This window comes from Macrobrachium nipponense, chromosome 19 (assembly GCF_015104395.2).
Source record: "Macrobrachium nipponense isolate FS-2020 chromosome 19, ASM1510439v2, whole genome shotgun sequence".
Classification (NCBI taxonomy): Eukaryota; Metazoa; Arthropoda; class Malacostraca; order Decapoda; family Palaemonidae; genus Macrobrachium; species Macrobrachium nipponense.
The window spans coordinates 85,728,767-85,751,967 of record NC_061088.1 but is presented as its reverse complement, the minus strand read 5'-3'; the positions used below and the strand labels follow the sequence as shown (position 1 = coordinate 85,751,967).

Below are 23,201 nucleotides of genomic sequence, written 5' to 3'. Positions count from 1 at the left end.
AAAATAACGACCTTCCTAGAGAAAAGATGCATGCACAGCGAGGGATGTGGAGGAGTCTGCTGGGGACACTCTCGATGGAGCAATTCGTTTTCTCTAGGAAGGTTGCATCTCAGGCCTCTACAGTTCTTCCTATACCAGAACTGGAGGCGTCTCTCAATAGATCTGGAGTTCTCCTTCAAGATCTCAAGGGAAATCAAGAGAGACCTTCGGTGGTGGAACAACCCACTTCGATTGTGGGAAGGAATGGCTCTCTACATGCCGAAACCCAGCCATGTGTTGTTTCCGACGCATCGGAGGCAGGTTGGGGAGCGACGCTCGGACAAGAGAAGTGTCAGGCACCTGGAAGGGGGAATCAGGTGTCCTTGGCACATCAACAAGAAAGAGTTGATGGCAGTCTGGATGGCATTGAAAGCCTTCGAAACCCCACGTCCGAAATGCAGTAGTGCAGGTCAATTCGGACAACACAAACAGCCTTGGCGTACATCAAAAAACAGGGGGGGACGCACTTCTTCTCCCTGTACGAAACAGCAAGGGATCTTCTGCTGTGGGTCTCAAACAAGGGAAGATCAGTCTTCTCACCAGATTCGTACAGGGAGAAGGAACGTCAGGGCGATCCCCTCCTGAGCAGGAAGAATCAACTCTACCTCCGAGTGGACCCTCCACTCAGAAGTATGCCAAGACCTGTGGAGAAGTGGGGCAGACCTCACATCGATCTCTTTGCAACAGCAAAGAACGCAAGAATCGAACTTTACTGCTCCCCGATCTCAGACCAGGAGCAGTATCAGTGGATGCGTTTTCTCCTAGATTGGGACAGGGCTAGACGTCTACGCCTTTCTTCCCCCCTTCAAAGTACTAGGACAAACCCCTCAAAGAAATTTGCTATCTCGGAGAGGACAAGAATGACGTAGTAGCTCCTCCGTTTTCTGGCCCGCCCAAGATGGTTCACAGAGGTACTGGAAGGTTGGTGGACTTCCAAGAGCACTTCCACAAAGACAAGATTTGCTCAAACAACCCCACTTCGACAGGTATCACAGAAACCAAATCCCCGCTCTCAATCTGACTGGCTTTCGACTGTCAAAAGTCTTGTCAGAGCGAAAGGGGTTTTCGACAAAAGCTGCTAGGCTATCGCCTCAGCTAGAAGACCTTCGACCCTTAAAGTCTACCAGTCGAAGGGTGGGAACCGTCTTTCGCCGTTGGTGCAGGAACCAGAACCAAAAAGTTTTTCCTCTTCAGTACCTCTGTGACTCAGATAGCAGATTTCCTAGTTTTCCTCAGAGAAAAATGCGGTTTGGCAGTATCTACTATCAAAAGGATACCGAAAGCATGCTGGCTGCGGTGTTCAGACATAGGAATTTAGATCTTTCGAATAACAAAGATCTTCATGATCTATTAAGATCTTTGATCTTCCAAGAAGACCTCGAGCGAAGTTCCAAGTTGGAATCTGGATGTGGTTCTTCGTTTCCTGAGGTCCGCTAGGTTTGAACCACCACATTTAGCATCCCCCTTCAAAGATCTCACGAGGAAAGCTCTCTTTCTCATGGCTTTAGCATCAGCTAAAAGGGTTAGTGAGATCATGCCTAGAAGGAAGGGTAGGTTTTCAAAGGAGATTTTCCGTGGTTTGGGCCTTCCTTCCTTCGTTTTTGGCAAAAAATGAGAACCCCTCAAATCCGTGGCCAAGGAACTTGAGGTTCGTGGTTTATCTGCCATAGTAGGGGGAAGAACCTGAAGGAACTCTTTGCCCTTGTTAGGAGTTTAAAAAATAATACTACCTTCAGAAGAAGAAAACCCTTAAGGGCATGAGGATAGACTATGGTGCTCTGTAAAGGGACCCCAGCAGACCATTGTCGAAAAATGCGCTGTCTTTCTTCATTAGAAGTGTTGTGAAAGAAGCACATAAAGCTTGTAATGAGGAACATTTCAAGATCCTAAAAGTCAAGGCTCATGAAGTAAGAGCAATTGCCACTTCCTTTGGGCCTTTAAGAAGAATATGTCTCTCAGAATCTGATGAAAACTACATTCTGGAGATGTAATTCAGTATTCGCCAACCACTACCTAAAAGAGTCAGTATTACGTATGACGAGTGCTTCGTGTTAGGCCCGTACGTATCGGCGGATTCGGTGCTGGGCAGGGAGCTGGAACATATCCTTAGTAGTTTTTTCCCTTGTTTTTTTGGTAATTGAGTTCATATGGTTGTATGAAAAATGATGCAGGTAGGCACCTTTTTTCGTTTCGTAATGCTAATAACGTTAGTTTGGTTAGGTGATCGGATTTGGTTTGAAGCTCCCTGCGTTGGTAGTGGACAGGTTCTGTCATAGAAGAGGGCGAACCCCCATTGACATGATCCGACTTGGATTCTACTAAGTAAGGCGGATATCAAGTCCCGTTAGTAGACCCAAAGAGTCTTTTCAGCTGTAGGTCACGCCCTCGCTGTAGCTCTTATGGCTATGCAGATAATAGACAGTATCTATGAAGTCTTCAGCCTAAACAGGTAAGAACCAAGGTTATTTTTATCCTACAACAGGTGTTGTTTACCTTTTCTTTGTTATTTTCTGTCTTGTACCCTCCACCAAGGGTGTCAATCAGCTAAGTATATGTCTGACAGGAAAGTTCATGTACAAAAATGATATTGTTATTTTACAATAAAGTTTTGTACATACTTACCTGGCAGACATATACGATTGATGGCCCGCCCAGCCTCCCCTCAGGAGACAGGTATAAGAGAGAAAAAATCTGGCAAGAAAGGTATGATGGTTCTTACACCCGCCTCCCAGCGGCGGGTAAGGTAGATCACCTGACCTACCTGTCGCGTTAGCCGCGAGTTTTGAATTCTGTCAGAGACGTAAGCTAAGTATATGTCTGCCAGGTAAGTATGTACAAAACCTTATTGTAAAATAACAAATATCATTTCTTTTGGTCCTTGTTTTATGTATGTTGCTTGTCTATTATGATATATTTTTCTGTATTGTTAGGAGGATTATTTGTCTCTAATTCAGAATTATTGTTCATCATATATGGTTCCATTGTTACGATATTGGAGTTTACAATTTATTTTTTGTTTCTTTTTTATTTAGCACTCTATTTCTGGTTTTCTCCCTCTGCTGCTTTACTTGGAAACAGGGTGTTCTTTGTATCATTTATAGTACTTTCACTACTTGTGGCAGTACCAAGGAAATTCGGGTTAGTGACATGCCAATAATCATCAACTGTGCCGTAGTTTTTCCATCATGGGGTCCAGGGGTACTCAAATCATTTACGTATTTCAATATTCATAAATTTTGAGTTTTATGAAAAAAAAAAAAAAAAAAAATCTTGAAAAGATATCATTGGCCCTTCGCGAAGTTAAATCTTCCGCCAATGGCACAAGTGAGAAAGGACTCCAAATGTCCATATCCCTACCCTACCCCAAAAAGGGGATGGCATAAAAACATGATTAGTATGGCCCAAGTGTAAGCAGAACCCGCTTGCTAGGACTAAGAGTATTACGTTAATACAATTATCCCCATCCTAATCACATTATGGGCACAACTGGATAGAATGCCGAGAGTTCTATTCCTAGAACCAGGCCCCCCCACCCCTGGAATCTGTGGTCCAGCTCCACAGAATAGTTCCGCCTGAAAAAACAGGTCCGAACATTGTCGGGTAGGTGATGGATCTACCACAGTTCTCACTTTAGCTTCGGATTTACTCCATGTTAAGCCATATATGTTTTCTCATTTATTTGCTTTCAAAAATTTTGGCAAAAATGGAAAAGTCCATAGAAGTTAATTCGAAAATATATAATGTCATATGGACTCTTGGTTCGAACTGGGAAGAGATTCCTGAGGTTCGAGAGCCCTCTCACCATGTCAAGGTGGTCCCATAATGAGGGGGGATTGTCAGTGCAACTCCTCATACTATTATGCATAAATATGTATAAATGGTAATGGTCAGTCAGTCATTGTGTGTCTGCGAGTGTGTATGTCAAACTTAATATTATTATCAACTCCTCCTACATGAAGGATTTCAGTCATATATTTTTTGTAAGATATACGTATAATAGTGTTTTCTTCACCAACTGTAGTGCTTTTAGCAAGAACACATGTTGTTGCAGCAGTGTCAGTATGGTTGTTTGATATAAATTTGCAGATGTGAAATTTTGCAGTTTTCTTGAACGTTTGCAAGAATTCAACATTTATGCTACTTTTGCATTGCTGTTAACATGCCATGAATGCTTTATGTTGTATTTATTTTATCTGTTTCAGGAATATCCAGATGCTGACAGAGCTCTCGTTTATGTTTATGGAGATTCAGCTGCATCAAGCAAAGACGTTAATATTGAACTTACAGGAGAATCGAAAGATGTCCTGACGATAAATGCCTTCCCTGAGTCCCATGCAATGTATTGTGAAGTCCACCTCCCAATTAAATATGGTAAAAATATTTATAGAACTGAGAGACTTTGTGTGTATTCATGAAGTTTCATAGTATTTTATATAAAAGTACTATATAAACTGCTGTATTTATCATCAAAAGGAATAATGAAGGGTTTCCTCATGTAGGTCATAAGATTGCTCCCACTTATTACTTTACATAATTTCTGAATTATCAAGATTAATAGTGACAAGGACCTGTCAGATAATAGCTAGTAAAAAAAATCTAGAGTTGTGCAGGGGCAACTCCCAACCATTCCTCAGCTAACACTATCAATACCACATAGTAGTAAATGCTTACCTAATATTCTTATAAACAAACACCATCACACTTTACACTGAAAACTTAAGCAAAAGGCAATTGTATTCCTTATTTTCCGATATTTGTAACAAAAATAAACTCAAATATACATTTAAAAACTAAAAAACCAACCCCGTTCTTTATCTGTCGTAAGCAACGCTTCGTTCAGTAGGCTACACTTTTGTCGTTGACTAAAATACATTGTATTGTTCAGAAAAACAATAAATCCTTTTTTTTTCTCTCATGTAACACAATATGATAATTTACACACTTTTATCAAAGTAATTCTAATAACACCATAAAAATAATTTTCACTCTTATTATTTACCTGTGTGCACTACCTTTCTCAGTCTATTTGTACCAACATTTTTGTGAAGTCACGCAGCTTGCCAACCATTCAAGAGTAGTTTTTTTTTTTTTTTTTTTTTTCAAACTCATTTTGAATATATACATATCCTATAGTCTTTGGGGCCCTTGGTCCGGGTGTGTCAGATAGTGTTGATCTGGATAATTGAGGGATTACTGTAGTATGTATATATATATATATATATATATATATCTATATATATATATATATATATATATCATATATATAATATATACTATATATATATATTTATATATATCCTAAATATGCTTTGAATTTCACACCTTGTAACACACTTTACAAAGAATTTTGATAATGCTAGCTAACATGGAGACAAATAGACTTGCTGTATTCATTTAATGTATACAGTAATGCAAAAGCTCTTTGCCTCATTACTAGAACTGTGATTCCTGGGACAGTATTTTTTGCTGTGAATGTCACCCATCTTTCAAGCCTTTTTATTGCAAGCAGGTCTTCATTATTATATTAATTTATTATATTAATTTATTCTATTGATTTGCTTGAACAAGTCAGCGAGATATACAATAACTAGACATGACATCACAGCTTCACATGGCATCTCATCTTCACTTGCTTCCATGTTTGATCTTATAATGCATTTGGGGCATTGAAAATCTCAAATATTTCGTATTCCCGAGTACCTCTTGCGACCCCATCTGTTACTGTTAAATTCAGTACACAGTACTATACTGGGTTCACCCCCACACCTTTTCTGTGACAAACACATGGCCACTGTCCTGAATGTTCTTTTTCCTTTGTTTCTCTGGCATTCATCATCAGTTTTGTTTTTTTATGTTGATTTTCAGCTCCCAGGGACCCCTGTTACTGCACTCCTTTATTGCTGCTTCTATTACTATGATAGACAGCAAAGGATTCAGTGTTGATCTTTGATGGATAAACATTTATTTCAAAATATTCTAATATACCTATTATTGCCTTCACTCTAGCTCTATAGTGTCATGGTAGAATAACATCACTAGCTTAAAAAGTCTCTTTAGTACACTCTGCTTTTGTAACACCGATTAAATATTGCTTTGGTACTAAATCATTATAGAGACTTCTTCTGTTGTTGTTGAAGCCAAACTGACAGTCTTATTCTTCTCTAGTTCAACATTATCTGACTTTCATAATAAAAATAGAACTACCTATTCATGTGGAAGATTTTTCTTTGTTTGGAATTTACATATGTATCATTTGCAAAGACTTCCCTTATTTTGAGTTGATGTAGTAGTAATTTTAATGTATTTTTTCTCTTTCAGATCTGAAAATAAAACTTTTTAATGATGCTGGTGTACACATCTATGGAATGGAAGGGGATGAAGTAAACATTAATACATTTAATGGCAATATTAACACAAAGGGGCTCAAAAGTCATAATATTCATATAACCACTAAGATGGGATCCATCATTGCCGATGGGACACTGCAAGGAAACCTTTTTGTAAATGCAAAGAAAACTGTGAGTATTATAAATACAATGTACATTTTTTAGATTACAGAAGCTAGAAAGCAGCGTGGCATTCCTTGGTAATCTAGTTTGATAGTAATTTTGTCTATAATGATGAGATATATATATATATATGACCAAATATTTTTCCTAAATGTCTGGAATAAAAAAAAATCATAGGCTCCATTTGTTTTTGCATATAAACACATTAATATGTCCATACAATGAGCAAATTATATGTTATTTATTTTACTTAATGCCCTAATATCATGCAAGACCTTTTAGTTTCATTGTGCATCTGACTCATTGTAAATATTAGTTTCCTAAGGCTTTTCGCTGCTTTTACATTATTCTTACCTTTCAGTTTGTCTACCTTAAATTGCCTATATATCTATATAAAGTTGATATGTATTATATATTAATTACAGCTCTGCATTCTTATACAGAATAATCTACTAGTACTATTGTTGATAGGATCATGTAAGTTGGCTCCAAATTCTGAGGGTAATTCAAGTATTGAATTATACGTACTATACGTCTTTGGGCCTGCAACCAGACTATCTGGTTCAGCAGAACTCGAGTAGGCTAGACTGAATAATGATGTGCTTATTTTCTTTACCATCACAGGACATGCCTTACATGGTCATTCCTTTGTTCGCTAATGTTCTCTTTGTTGTCAAGTTTGGTAGCCTTTGATTTGGAAACTGTCAGGATAGGCATCTACCACCTTGGGCATGTACAGTCATATTCTACATACTAGTTACTCTTTCTCCATGAAATACAGTTGCAGACTTATTGTTTTACTACATGCACAGCATTCCAAGTTCTACAGGTTCAACTTGTCTGTCAGGTCATTAGGCTGTTTTCTATCAACCCCATGAGCTCTTAAATTGGATGCTTTCTAATTAGCGATTCAGTTTTTTCCTTGAGGGGCGCAAGTCTTCCTCCTGCAATTGCATATATGACAGTATATGAGTGGTGGGTTCCTGGAGAAACAAACAGAACCATTACAAATATTGAGAGTTTGCTCCTCTCATGTCCACTGAGCTTTCAACCATATCTCCATTATACACAAGCAGCTGAGCTTAATACCCAACTGGGACCAAAGCCTTTAAGTGGGCATACACTAAGCTGCCAGCCAGTCAGCTGATGATCCTATTCAAATTGTTATTCAGGAATGGTGTCTAGTTTGAAGAGTAACACAAGTGTTGGCTAAATAAATACATGGGTGCAGGTTTTGTATGAAGAAACTAGTTTTGTTTTTTATATAAAGCTCTGAATTTAGTCACTATTGTTTTGGAGTGAGAGAGAGAGATCCCTTTTCTTTTCAGGTGGTCTTTTATCACCATCCAGGCCTCCACAGCTTAACTTTATCCTTGACTGATTGGTAATCATCTTATTCCTCACCCTTGGTTCTGGTGACCCTAGTTTCCATAATCTTTTTTTTCAAAAGGAGTGTGTGTCACATCCTTAGGATTAAACCCAATCTTTTCTTCCCCTATTTTCAAGGGTTAGGTTAGTCTTTGTCAGTTATTACAGTAATATATTATTGCTACCCAAATAGTGGAAAAATTCATGTGAAACAAGGTAGATGAGACTGAAAAGTTAATTTATGCTTAACTCCATAAAGGGAAAACTTGATCTAAAATTGTTGATAATGATGGTTCATGCGGTAGAAACCCAAAAGGCTATTAATATACGGAGCAAGACTGCACAGAATAGAAGCTTATGTAAAAAGGGAAAGAAAAAATAAGTTATAAATGTTACAGTACAGTAAAAAACATTGACTTAACAGCAGTGTAAATCAGAGAGCTAACTTATGGCTGTCCCAACTTCAGAAATTATTTGCCAACTCTTACCTTTACTGCCCTTACTGCTGTTTTTAGTATTAGATGTGTTATAATCAGTTGTGGTATTTTATTTTATGAGGGGCAGTGCTATTTAAATCTGACATTACACTCTTCTTGCAAATCCCATTTTCTGTTAGCAGCTCTTTAGTTAGAATAAAAAATTTTCTTAGACGTACACAAGTTAAGTCTTTCCCTGTTGTATTTTTATTTGCTGATAGCTTTATTGTCAGTAATTTCTTTGGTAATTCCATTTTATTTAATATAGTTTTTCTTAATTTTTGTTTTAAAAGTAATTTTATAAGATTCAGTTTTCAGATTTCAAAATGCTTAAGCACCATAATTGATATTGAATGTCTTTAATTGTATTTCATGATTTCATTTACATCCAGAGTATTACTGCTAAGAGACTTCAGGGAATGGCTATGTCCATAGATGCAGAGGAACTCGAAACGACTATTGATTCTTCATATATAACACAAGGGAAATCAACTGCACACCGTGGTAATATTTGTCTTAAGAATCTTCATGGATGTACTGATCTGGTGTTAAGGAAAGGCAATGTTTCTATAAAGTGATGTAAATTTTTTTCATTTTATTCTGTGAGATTCTTTTGTTAAAAAGTTACTTCCATGCAAGAAAAACAAACTTCGCAATTTTCTTTCAAAATACAGTAAATTTTTGAATGGCTTGGTGTTAGCAGTTGATGCAATCCTCAGTAGTCAGTCTGTTATCAACTTGAGTATCCCTCCAATCAACCAAGAGCTTCTTCATTAGCCGAGGAATGTATTCCTATCCTATGCTTGCATATCAAGCACTACATCTAAGTTAGGAGAGGAACTCTGTTCCTATCCTATGCATGCCCACCAAGCACTGTTTCTAAATTTAGGAGAGGAACACGATTCCTATGTGTTTGACGCTAAGCACTGTTTCTAAGTAAATTCGAAGGGTTGTACTTATGGAGCATAGAGATTATTTTTGTCTTAATTCTTTATGAATTTGATATGAATTTTGAGTTTTACTTACAAAGGATACTCTTAAGAAAATTGTTTTCAGACATATGATCAGTTGGTTTTTAAATTTTCTGGTGAGACCCCATGGGTAGTACTGTCAGTGCACTTCACACTGTGCTCTGTAGGAATTACTTCATGTTCTTTGCAGTGTCCCTTTGGCCCTGAACTGCAACTCCTTTTATTCCCTTTACCACGCCTCATTCCTATTCACTTTCTATCATCTTACTCTTCACCCTCTCCTAACAATTGTTAACATTTTCAGCACTGAATGACCTCATGGGTCCCAGTGCTTGGCCTTTGGTCTACATTTCATATGCCCATCCCTATTCCTTTTCAGGTGGGCTTCATGGCCAGATAGCTGGGTTTGTCGGCAAAGGCAACATGAATGTGCAGGTTACTGAAGTCACAAGTAATTCCACTCTTCATGTAAACGAAGGCAATATGAGCATTTCCATCCTGGAGGACCCAAGGTAACATACTACATTAATATTTTACCTCCATTTCCATCCTTTCATTTTATGGCATTTTCAACTTTACACTTTTTTTTCTTTAAATAAAAGGGAAAAATAAAAGTTGACAAATACATTACACCAGTCGGCACAATTATTAAAAAGCCATTGGAGTACAAAAATTAATAATAAAGTAAGTGCATATTAAAATTGGTTAAGTTGCATCTCCAAAGACGTTTTGGCAGTCTTGACTTTCTGATAAGTGACCATATATTACAGCCTGCACTCCAGTGTTTTATAGATATCTCACAACTAAAACAATTCCTTATATACGTATATTTATTTCTTTTTCTCAAACTTAAATTTAGTTGTATTCTCAAAGACCTTCATTGCGTGAAGGATGAATATTTCATTTTGTTTTTACACATAAAAAAACCCATTGAGAATTAACAAGATTTTAACAGGTAGACATTATAACACATCACTTAGTAAATGTGCAGTAGTTATTGTAACGAGGACCAGTAAACAGCTGTATCTAGATTGGTTGTGTATGTCAGCACTTGCTGTTGTTAATGCCAGTATTTTGCATGAAACTGCACTTGGCTGTTAATTACTTAGTCGAAAGTAACTTAAATTTTGTGTGCAATATCAGTGGAATCTACCAAAACAGTGGCAGGTATAGTAAGCCTAGCTTAGTACTTGTGTAATCTACAAACTTAACTCGCACATTGAACATACACTAGTTTAATCTGCCAAAATTCATATTGGCTGTCCACAAAAGATATGTTGACATGTTTGTGAACAAAATTTCATGAATAAAATGATATATAAGATCAAATGATGCATAAATGGCAATTATGGTTCTTTTGGTAAGGTATACTTGAGTTTTCAGTTCCAAATTGCAAAAAAAATTTTAAATTGAAACAGATGGCTTAAAGGGTCTGATAAGGCTTGAACCTTTGCATCAAAACAATGACTATTCCATACATTTTAATTTGAACTTATTTTTCTTTCTTTCTTTCTTTCTTTTCTTTTCTCACAATATTTTACAGAGTAAGATATGAAGCTATCATCACAACTGCTACACTTCTTTACCAACTCTTTCTACTCTCCAATTGCTGAATATACAACTTCTGCCATAAATTTGCATTCCAAGTAAACCATTAAATCATATATACTGTACTACATTTATTTACACATTATTGCAGTCCTTTATAGCATTAGCTTTAATTTTACAGAACATCAGCTATTATCCATACAAATTATTTTAACTGCAGATGATTATGTCTTGCCTCATATTACAGACCCCAGGGGCCTGAGGATCCAAGTTTAGCGATCCTAAGGCTATGCCATTGTGACCCATTGTTTATAGAAACTCTTCCTTCCCAGAGTTTTTTTTTTTTTTCCCCAGCTCCCAACATTTTTTGGGGGAACTTGATTTCTGGCAGCTATGTCATCCACATCCTCCTTTTCTTGACCTTATGTGATTGCTTTGTCCTCCCTCCTAAGTGGTGGTTCAAGTTATTTATGATTAGTGGGTTTGCTGTAGCAAACAAAATGTTCTTAAATTAAACATTTTTATCTACCCATTAATCCTAATTTCTAGTACCCTCCAGATTGAGATTGGCACAAAAGAATGAAAAGTGGGTTGGGCACATTCATTGGGATATTTCATGAAACACTTCATTTCATGTGCCCAGATACATTCTGCTGTTTATGAATAACTTTTATTGTAAAAAACATTGTCTTATGATTTAGATTAGATTTTGTCATTTTCTTGTTTTCACGTTGGATTGTATAGGCTGCTTAACATTTTAAATCCTCCAAAAGCATGTGAAAAATGTTATTGCATCTGTGTAAAAAGTGTGTTATATGCACACAATATTATTATTATTATAAATTTGTTACAACTATTTACGCGTTTATGCAAAGATGTTTTATCCATATATAGTTTAGGCCAAACATTATGTAAAAAAATATTCTGAATAATTACAGGCTCTAGAAAGTACTGCACCATCACTGGAGATAGCCAAGATGAAGTGTTGACCAAGGGTTCTTTGTGCGCCGATACAAAACAGACTTTCACCATAAAAAGAAACGAAGATCCAGAAGGTAATACTCTGATAGCTACTGTTCTGAAAGGTGTAGCATACTTGAAAACTCAGGATTGGTTTTCAGGTTTGGGTATAAAATCAGCCTGTAGTGATAGGCAGTGACAGTATTTGAAATTTGGTGTACGGTAGTCAGTGTACAGCTGTTACATGGTCTAGGTATAGCTTAAACATGGACAAAATGTAAGGCATTTGTTATTTATTTTGTGAATGTACAATTACTCGTGTTGTATATAGTTTTCTTTTTAGAGAGGGGTTTGAAGAGTTGTCTTTATTCTGTTTAATGTATCATGTTATAATATATACTTCATAATTTTTTCAGCCTGGTTATTTGGTTGAAAGCATATTTCAAAGTACATACTGTATAGCTTTCATAAGGACTCAAAGATGATAAATCTTGTACATTGTGAGTACATCCAGTAATTACCAAAGTGTAGCATTTCTTTCAGGGTGATGCTACTACTCTATCATAATGTTTTCATAGAAACTAGTCTATTTTGAAAAATGCTTACATTTGGTAAAGGTACTATTTACAACAAAAAACTTTTAGTACAGATGGTCTTTTATTTTCTTCTTCAAAGTATTGTAATTAAATGTGTGATACCACCTAGTGCAAAGTGAATTGCACCAACTATGGTATTAAAAGCTATTTGGAACATTACTTTCAGCCTCGGGTACATAACTTTCTGCCATCAGTGTTTGATCCATTCCCTTCAGTCTTGTCCAACTTGGCTCTCGAATGAGGAACTAGTCAAGAACAAGGCAAGTCGCTATGAATCTCTGTCAATAGTGGCATTATAATCTAGTTTATAAAATTACTAACAGCAGTTGACAACATTTTAGTACGGGTTTTCATATAATTGTAGGTAATTCAAATCCGTTTGTAATGTTGTCACTGATGATTAAGTTCAGTACCTAGGATTTCTATATACTACTATATACAGCACACATGAATGTCCTAGCTTTCCAGTTTTCCAAGCCTATGCTCCAAAGCATTTGGTTTTGGTGGGTAGCTAATTTTTTTCACCAAAGAATGCTCTGAAGACAATGAATTAAGGCTATTTTCACAAGTTGCAGATCCTCATGAACCTGTAATGTATAGATTTATCTCAGTAGAGTTTGCAGCTATGGAATCAGGAACACTTCTCTTTCATGAAATAAATTGTAATCCTATGAACTTGCAATGTGTGGATGAATTTGCAATGTATTATTTATTTTTAGAGTTTGCAGCTATGGAATTAGCACCACTTTAGTTTCAAATATGTGCTTCTTTCATTTTGAATGCTGACAACCCCAAGACTTTCTGTGGTTGGCTTGTTTTCATGCTGATCTTTGTATATTTTCTTGTACAAGCATGGTATGTGACATTTTGTTGTAAAACCGGGGAGGAGCTTGACTGCTGTTTTGTTCCATCTTGTACAGTTCCAAGCAGAAGGTACTGTTCTGCCAACCCTTAACATACACATATGTTGGGTCGTTTTTCTTATGCATCTGGATAACGGTTTTTATTGTTGTAAGTGATAATTTACTGTTGAAGTGGCTGTTGCGGGTGATCGTGAAAATTTATGCAATGTGACTAATTTTGTATTTTTTTATGAACAATTGTTTTAAGAAAGAAATTGACAAGATCTATTATCAAATAGTAGTCTTTTAAGTAGTGTCCAGAAAATGGGTGTAAACTTTTCCTTACACAGAGGTGCTGTGAGCATAGATTACATGGGAAAGCATTGATATTGTTGAATTAATTCTGTGGGCATTGAATCAGTGTGACAGGGACCTAAGTTCTTATTAAAATTTTAATGGACATATATATGGTATTTTATGTATTTATTTTGTAATATCAGTTTTCACCTCATATTTAAGAATATAAATTTTTATTCTCATTGGTAGAAAGAGCTAGGGTCCTCTGAGAAACTCATGCCAACATTATGTACTAACTATATAGTATTCCACAGACAATGAGTATTGCCAGTAGTGATTTGGTATCAATGACAAGATGTAGTAGTTAGAAAAAATGGAGTTTGGTGGATGAATTACTCGAATAAAGTGTCAGGCTGGCAGCCGTACTCCATCTGCCTGTGATTGTGCGACAGGCTCAAAAAGATTAACATGTAAATAAAAATAAGGCTAAGGAAGATGTAACCAAAGGGCAGCAATATGTTGCTGTTGACAATCATGGAGCCATTATTCAACATTATTTTGTGTCCCATTGCAATTGAACAGTGGCAGAAGAATAAATCCTTGAGTAGAGCTACAGTTTCTTGACTTTCAGGACATTTTTCAGTGCTTTTATTTATATTTCATTGTGCTTTTAGTGATCAAATGTATTTCACGAGTTATGTAATCTGTAAAATAGTTTAAAAAAACTCCCAAGGTAAAGTAAAAGAATGTCTAGATGTGGTGTATTTATATTATACAGAATCCATAAGAAAACTGTAAAAATAGACATTTGATCAAATGAATGCATTTCATTAGGCTTGTACAGTACTGCAATGCTTGGAGAGTAGTGACTTAAAGATCTATATAACTGATCAGATGGTTAAATGTCTTACTTAAAAATCAGGTACAGATTTAAAGTTATGAATTGTGGATTAATTTCTCATTGTAAAATTATATAATTGTAATGGTATTGGCAAAATTTTGGGTTTTATTTAAATTTTAACAGAAGAAAATGGTTATAGTTATTTAATGTAAAGTGAATTTATGTACAAACATGAAACTGAATGATGAATGTATACTTGTGCTACATATATTGCATATATAAATATCACTGTATACTTATTTTTACAGTATTTACACCTTAACATATTTACATATTTTAGTACTGTATGTGCCAGTTACATTGTTTAAATATGAAATTGTGTTGTTATAATTATGTATTCATTCCATCCAGCACAGAATTTAGTATTTTACAACAATTTCCTGCAGAAAGACATATGTTGAATATTTACGTAAAATAAAATACAATTATTTTACAAAGTATAATACTGAAAATTTACCCTAAAATTATGCTCAACAGCTTTATAAGAAACACACAATTACCAATTACAGCTGATTCTTTAAAGTTTAAAAAATTAAAATATAATTTAAAATTAAAAGAACTGAGTATTGTCAATCAACAAAAGAATAAATAAAAACTATAAAGTTCATCAACAGTACGCCATCATTTGTATACTGTAACAATTTCTTAACATATGCGATATTTACATGTTAAATGTAAAAATGTATCATCCTAGTTACAATATACAAATAATTCTACTCAAAGATCCTTGTGAAAAAAGGTACACAGATTTCTTCCATCACTAGTTAAAGTATTAAAAGGTGGCAAAATGTGAATATTGGCGGAAAGTTACTATGTAAACTAAGACTTATGGCAGCATGTATCCTCATACACTGTCATCCACAAAGTCCTTGAGAGCATCAAAAATCTTCTCATAGACCAGAGGCTTTGCATCAGTTGCCCAAAGGAAGTCCAGGTGGCTAAATATAGGATTAGAAACCTTATAACTTCCTTTTAAATGGGGCAGCTGGTTTTCTAAGTGGAGAATGTCCTGTTGGGAAGAAAATATAATTATTATAATATTATAATAGCCTTCTCCATTTAAAACTGAACAAACTGCACCAAATACATTTAGAAAAAAAGAAAACTCGCTGCCAGCCATTCCATCACATCACAAAGTGGTATTTTTCTCTTCTTTCCCCCCCCCTCACACTTCCAGATAAAAGGTAACAGAGGAATTGAGGAGGGTTAAAAATAGTGACCAATGGGTTTGTATAAAATTGTTGTACTGTACTTTAAGACATTCATCATGAACACAATAACCATAAATAGCCTGAATTCTGATTTAGGCAGAACAAATGGAAGCCCTCGAATAGAGAGTTATATGATTTCCCTCAAGACAGTGTAACCTGCAATAAACACAAAATCAAGGGTGCTTCCACAAATAAATTAAAATGGAAAAAATAACCAAAAAGTACACATGCAAAGCACAAGAGGCATCAAGGCTAGTACTTGAGGATACACACACCTCTCTCTGTCAGATTATGAAAGATGAAATTGGGAAGACATGACCTTGATCCCTCCCTCCCAACTGGAAGCTCGTGACCCTCCCCAAAAAATCAAATAGAATCTAGCAAAAGTATCCGACAGCAATGAGTCTCTGCTTCAAAAATGGTAGAGAGCCAGGGAGGATGACTGGGCTTTAATCTCTAAAGCACTAATCCTAAGGAATGAAATGTCTTCATGAAACATTTACGACTTGTGCACAGGAAAAAGGAAGAAAAGGCTGAAAGGATCCTCTTCAATGGAGGTATGACTTGACTGAACAATTCTGTTAAAAGACCGAGAACACAAACTCTGGGCCAAACAAGAGACACACCAAGGACAAAGTGACTAGAATGAAACATAAAAGCCAGACAGGGCACGAAACTCGCTGACACGCTTTAGAAGCAAGGGAAATAAGTACCTGTCTTAAGACACGTCTATAATCAAGGCATCCAACCAAGGCTTCTAAGTAGGGCTGATGAGGATGTGCAACACACATTCAAGATTCAATAGATAATTGATAAATAGACTTGGCAAGAGAGATAGTAATCTGTAAATTTGCGTGAGTACTTTGCTATAAAATCAGAATTCAACCAAGAACTGAAGAGAAGAGAGGCCAGTAATTCCACAGAACACCCCATCAAAGTTGGCTTAGGTTTCAAAACTCCTTGAAGAGAGGGGAAACAAAGCCTCCACACTTTGGTTCCATGATGACAATCTCTAGCAATTTCATAGTCACTGCCATGTATACAAACCCTAAGTCTTATGTAGCAGTATTCCCTGAAATCAGCAGGAATACATCACTAAAGGTTGTTTGGATATTTAAACAGGTATTTAATGTGCAGCTGGCAGGCAAGGGGTATAAAGGCCCGTCCACACTAGCGGGCCAATGCATGTCAGGCACTTCCAGCTGTTTATACTTTCTCTCTTTCTTTTGAACGTGTTACCAGACAATCGCATAGTCCTGGCTCCATACTCAGTTGATCAGTATATGGGAACAGTGTTTGCCCGTCGGGCAGTGCCCGCTAACGTGGACAGGGCCTTAAGGCCTGTCCACACGAGCGGGCCTGATCGATGTGCTCCGAGGTTGACGGGCAAATTCTGGCGGGCTTTCCCGTGAATGTTGTCCACACGGGTGAGGCGATGGAGAGGTGGGTGTGCCCGATGATGCCAGAATTTGTTCAGTGCGGTACGATAAACATGGTGCCTACCGCAAAGAAGAAGATATTATGCAGCATGGCAATTGCTTTGTGTGTGAAGAAAAAGAAGAGAATATGGTGCAAAGAATGGCTCAGTAAAAGAAATGTATACGGTTAACGTACGTCTGCCAGGGTCAAAGCTCAAGCTATCAGGCACCCACCATGGTGATTTTGCTACAAGACCCATCGGGCAATTTGACGGTTTGCCCGTCAAGTGTGCCCGTTAGAGGGGAGGTCCACCGATCAGGCCCGATCGTGTGGACAGGCCTTTAGGCTCCCCACCACTCACCAACTGTATTAACTTTTTATTCCAGCACCAGGGACAAAGCATATTGGGTTTGAAATTGTGTTTGCATATCTAGGAAAAATGCATATTAATAAATATGAGATTCATTCACTCCTTGGTTGAGAGGTATTGCTTCTGAGTTGACCAGCATTATTTTGAGAATTTTGGCACATAAGAGGTTGTGAATCCATCAAATAGTCTGGCTAACAAAGATACGAAAGATAGGGTCCCTTATCACCTGGGAATGTCAGCTTCCTGATCATATGAATGAGCAGGGGCAGGTTGACTCCCATTACTTATATAGCCTGGCAATGGAAGTTACAGGCTGAGGTGGTCCTGCAAGAGTTTACCTTCACCATGTTGAAAAACTAGTTAAGATAGGAGAGATGATTCCCTTGGACATGTTATGTACAGGAAATATGGATCAATTTAGTATCCCTGCCTCTACTACATAAAGCAACATCTTTGCCCTTTTCAGCAACATCTAGTCAAAATAGACTAGACACCATAAATCTTCATCTACGAGTCTGACTAGGCAAGAGACTATAACTCTTCAAAGATTCCTGTACCCAAGTTTTCTTTGTATCTTTTAACTGAACAGAATAAGAACTTTTTATCAGCAAAATAAGAGGTATGTTCATTGTATGAAGAACTATTTCATTTAAAAATATTTCAATTTTTTATAAAAGTCTCACATACATACCTTTTGACTAGTAAGCCAATCATTATTAGCCCAAAATAATGTGATGGGGATTTTTATCTTAGCAACATCATATTCTGGCGGTGTTGGTTGTCCATACACTTTCATATTCTCTAATCTTCCATGGTCAAATTGTTGAAATCGACCTGAAAGAAATAAAAAAATTATTCTAATTTGAACTTGGCTAAAGATAACCATTGGTACAATATAGCTGTTGTCTATACTTAAGTAAGATCCACTGAGATTACATAAGTAAGATCCACTGAGATTTCATCTCATGTATATCTAAAAAATATTTAAAGACTAAAGAAAAACATCGTTCACTTGTCAGTACTGCTCACTTAATGAAGTATATAGCCACCCACTAGAATTATTTCAATGTAATTGTTTTATACTGAATACATAGACCAATTCTACTAGTGTTGGAGCCAAAAAGGCTAAAAAAAAAAACAATTTAAATATTCTAGAAACAAAAATAATGAAAATATGCCAAAGTTTATCCATTGTTATTTCTCATCCTGTGGTGTCGAAGTGAACACTTTGGACAGCATTATCAAAGACACTACGTACAATTATTTTCACAAGCAATTAAAGTGTTAATAAACATATAATTAATAACTGGATGGTCTTTATTAGTAAAGCAAAATGAAACTAAGACAGAAATCTTAGGTTTTTAACCATATAAACATGGGGTTTGTGGATGACGATGCAACTGTTTCAGGAATTTTGCTAGCCAAGACCTATCTAGCCTAATTTACATAAAAGGTGGCCTCTAATACACCAGGGCATACTTGAAGCCTTCTGGGTTAAGGGTTTTGGAACTTTAGGAGACAGGAAATTACAGGGTCCTATTCTGAGCCATTACTGACCAAAAATAATGGAAGGAACCTTTTTACCAATCACTGCTAAACTTGAAATTCATTAAGTCAAACTGAACAACTTTAAAATTCATGGCAAGTATATCATAAAGGTAAAATTACCATGTAAGGAAGATCAGCCAATTATAGAAAACTCAGTTGACAAAATGCTAACCTGAACATCGCTTCATACTCGCAGGGATTCATTTCTAACAGGTGGATTACTGATATGTGACAATGCAATTTAATCTGAAAAATATCTATAATTAAGAAAAGTTGTTTTTGCTGGCAAGTATGGAACTGCTGAGGAGGAACAGTGGGGTGAAAATGGACCCAAAATTAAAAAATCTCTATACATTTTACATACTTCAAGAGCACAAGATTATATTGCATTAAATTACTTCCTTTGGGAAGTATTACCTACAGTGTGTCTTGTATAATATGCTAGAGGTGATCCTTATGGTTTTTGTTACATTTTCTCAGCCCCATGCACATTAACTTTTTTTTTTATTGAGGTCCTGCCCCACCTAGCTATTCAATTTCTTCAACCATGTCTAGTTTCAGTTTTGACAACTCATTTGTGAAAGGTTAGACCTGATTGCTACATTTTCTGCATCTTACAATTTGATTCAAGAGGACTAACCTACCTGAAGAAATTCCTTGGGCAAAGTGGAAGAGTGTTTGAGTAGAAGATCCAGCAGGGTTATGGGTCAGTATAATGGGAACCATGGTCTGGGGAAAAGGTAAACATTACCATGAATTACTTGAATTTATAATTACTAATCCAACATTTTATAGGAAACTGCCTCCTTGTCATTTAAGTGAGCATGATATCTTTGAATATTATGCCATCAGTAATCACAATAGGCAACAATCGTTTAGTACCTGATCAGCTCTTGAGGGATCAAATCCAGTTATCAAGAACTGAAGATTTTCACATAATGCTTGATTACTGCATGCCTTGTAAGGGTCCCACAAAGAAATGAGTAAAGGATTTGTCATGAACTCCTCATCATTTCCAAATAATCTCAGGACAAACTGAAAAACATTGAGTTATTAAATACAGAAGCAATCATTATTTTTTATTATTTCACACACCGCTGAAAGATATCTGTAATGTTACCTATCTATCAAACCAAAAAACTTACAAATTAAGTTTAATTTATCACAACTGTTCCTGGAATTCATGCTCCCATAAAGAAATAATGTAATTCCATAATTGTATCAAATTGTCTTATATTCACCAGGCCCCCCTTTTTTAATACTCTCAGCCCTTTGCTAATTTTGTTTTCATTAATACTGTTAGGAAAACAAGTCTGTCTAGAGTATAGCTAGGAACAAATTAGTTAGGAAAACCAGAAGTTAAGGTAGAAAAGGGAGTAGATGTGTACAGCATAAGACTGCACGAATAGCAGTTTCGTAAACCAGACCAAACATTGGCAGTCAAGTTCAAAACAGTAAAATGCAAACCCACACCAGAAAATATGAACTTGACTCCTTCATCAGTTGTGGTTACGTCAGGGACGAAACCAATCAGACTATCGGAGGTGGCACCGGAAGTAAGGAAAGCCATTCATGAAGAAGTTAGGATGTGTCCTAGAGGATAGTAAGGAGAGCTAATTGGAACAGTTAGGTCCAAACTTCATTTGAAATCCTAGAGAAATTCAGTCAAGAACCAGTCCTTATACGGGAGGCTGTGTTCCTTCTCACTCTGTTCCATTTTAGTGTGAAAGTGTTATATTGTGAACTTTGAACTTTATCTAATTATAAGAAATTTTATTAAGTGGTGTTTAACTTGCCCAGAATCCTGAAACGTGTCCCACGCCATGGCAATAAACAATCCCTCCTGAGAGACATGGCTAAAACGAATTAAATTTAATCTACAATATTCCTATGAGAAAAGAAACTCACCGTAACAAGTGATACTTGAAGGTCGACCCATATAACAAAATAACCATTTTAAACATTACTCATGGCAACGAAGAGAACCAGAAGAAGAAGAGAGAATAAGAACTCGTAGTACGCCACGCAAACATAACGAAGAGAGGAAATAAAAATAAAACCCCGTCACAATACAACAGCATCTTAGAGGAAACTTACCTGTATATCATTAACCACTGGTGCTAAATATTTGATAGGTGAACTGATGCTTGTAACTGTTGCTACGGAGCCAGGGCAACCATCGTGCTATTCTCTCTTGGTATTCAGGTTGTGAGCTCATAAGAGCAAAGAATACTGTTGTCCCCATTGAATGGCCAACATAGTGTAGCTTCTCCACACCAGTTTTTTCAAGGACGAAATCCAGCATGGCGGGCAAATCATATTTTGCCATTTCATCAAAACTGCAATGAGGAGAATTTAGTTTACAACAACTTTTATTCATATAATACATTTCATTCATTACCACTGCAGCACAATTTTCAATTTTCTTTTACTATATACCTTGGTTACCAAAATTAAAGATGTTGACCTACCAGAAATACACTATCAAGATATCAGTCAATGAAAAATTATGGGTAATCAAAAACACCAATTCTGAATGCATGGTCACTATGGTGGTGGAATGATTGGCCTTTAAAAATATCTTGATTGCAGTGGGGATCTATTCAATACATACTAGGCAAGAGAAACTGTGCTAAAATCAGCTACACCAACCACACAATAGTTGCACTTTAGATTATACTATACATACTTAGCTAACTTTATCCAGAAAAACCCTACACGGGTGACACCGAGTTGAACTGATCTAAGTAACCATCAGCCAGTTCACAGTTGAAACAGGAAAGGGTTGTCTATACCTGGGTCTCACTCGGTGCACATCTTTGCTAAACTTTGTGAGGGGGAGTTTATGTTTTCCACATTAGAGTGCTAAGTACCATAAATGTAGTACTGTATACTAAGTCATTACAGTTCCCAAGAGGGCTTGAGATGCCAGCATGGCAGAGCCTGTTGTGAAGAATGTTGTGTCTGTGAGAGTCCAAGGCTTGGAGGTCGTATAATGATGCGGAGGATCACAAAGCAGAACCATACTATTAAAATGTATTTGTGCTCTTATTAGTCCCTAGGAGTATTGATCTCATGGAATGCCCTATGCACCAGCTTCCCCCCATCCCACTCCAACCCCCTTAGGCTTCTTGATCCGGTACAATCTTCCCTGAACGCTGCCTGTAAAACCCTCACCTTATTTTGGTGCTCACAAAACCTAATTGTAATGCCAATTTTTAAAACGAAGAGCTTATCTGCACCTTGCAACGGCTTCATCTACTCACACTCGTCATTATGATCATTCTTCGAAGAACTATTTTAAAAGTAGATGTTATGATATGGCAATCATTTCTTACAGTTTTTGTATCAGTGATAATTTACCGTGGCTAAAATTAAGCTCTCAGCTATTTTTGTTTGATTATTTTATCTTGGATTATTTTCACTGGCCAAGCTTCAAGTACTTTGCATCAGCAGAACACAAAAGAATACAACAAAATCTAAGTCTTAACACCCTATTGGGAGTAGTGCTGTCAGTGCACCTCATGCGGTGCACTGTAGGCATTACTTAGGGTTCTTTGCAGCATGCCTTTGGCCCCTGGCTGCAGCCCCTTTAATTCGTTTTACTGTACCTCCTTCCATATTCTCTTTCCATCTTACTTTTCAACCGCTCCTAACAATTGATTCATAGTGCAACTGCTTTAAAGTTTTCTTCCTGTTGCACCTTTCAAACCTTCAACTGTCAATTTCCGTTTCAGCGCTGAATGACCGCATAGGTCCCACTACTTGAGGCCTGAATTCTATATTCACCTCAACTAAGTCTCCACAAAAGGTCCACTTTGACAGTACGCCAGTAATCCAAAACTCTATAACTGCGACCTGGAAATGTCTACTTGTAATAACTGAGAAACTAGAGCTACCTAACTTATGAAAAAATGTGAAAATTCACACCTTTGCCCATTTGATTAAAACGTCCACACAACATCGGTTCATGACTCATTTTACAGGTAACTATTGCTTTCTCAAAGATGGACACTATCGTAGAAGATGGTAGTACTTATACGAGTATGTATAGTAACTTGATTCATCTATACCCTTCAATGAAGTACTGCGTACGTTTTCTTTGGCCTGACTTACTAATAGTATCGAAATTTAAGCGGATCCTTC

The 23,201-nt window shown here is 36.6% G+C and overlaps 1 protein-coding gene and 1 pseudogene across 1 annotated transcript in view; one reads left to right on the top strand and one right to left on the bottom strand.

Annotated features, from left to right (window-relative positions):
• LOC135212223 (protein FAM185A-like) overlaps positions 1–13,662 on the top strand; it is a 30,056-nt pseudogene extending 16,394 nt beyond the window's left edge.
• A 1,217-nt stretch (positions 13,663–14,879) lies between these two features.
• The window catches only part of LOC135218763 (gastric triacylglycerol lipase-like), a 60,173-nt gene continuing 51,851 nt past the window's right edge, over positions 14,880–23,201 (bottom strand). Inside the window, 6 exon segments of the mRNA XM_064255216.1 lie at positions 14,880–15,516; positions 18,199–18,341; positions 19,700–19,784; positions 19,938–20,090; positions 21,153–21,225; positions 21,227–21,394. Coding sequence (XP_064111286.1) covers positions 15,352–15,516; positions 18,199–18,341; positions 19,700–19,784; positions 19,938–20,090; positions 21,153–21,225; positions 21,227–21,394 — 787 coding nt within the window. The 3' untranslated portion in view covers positions 14,880–15,351.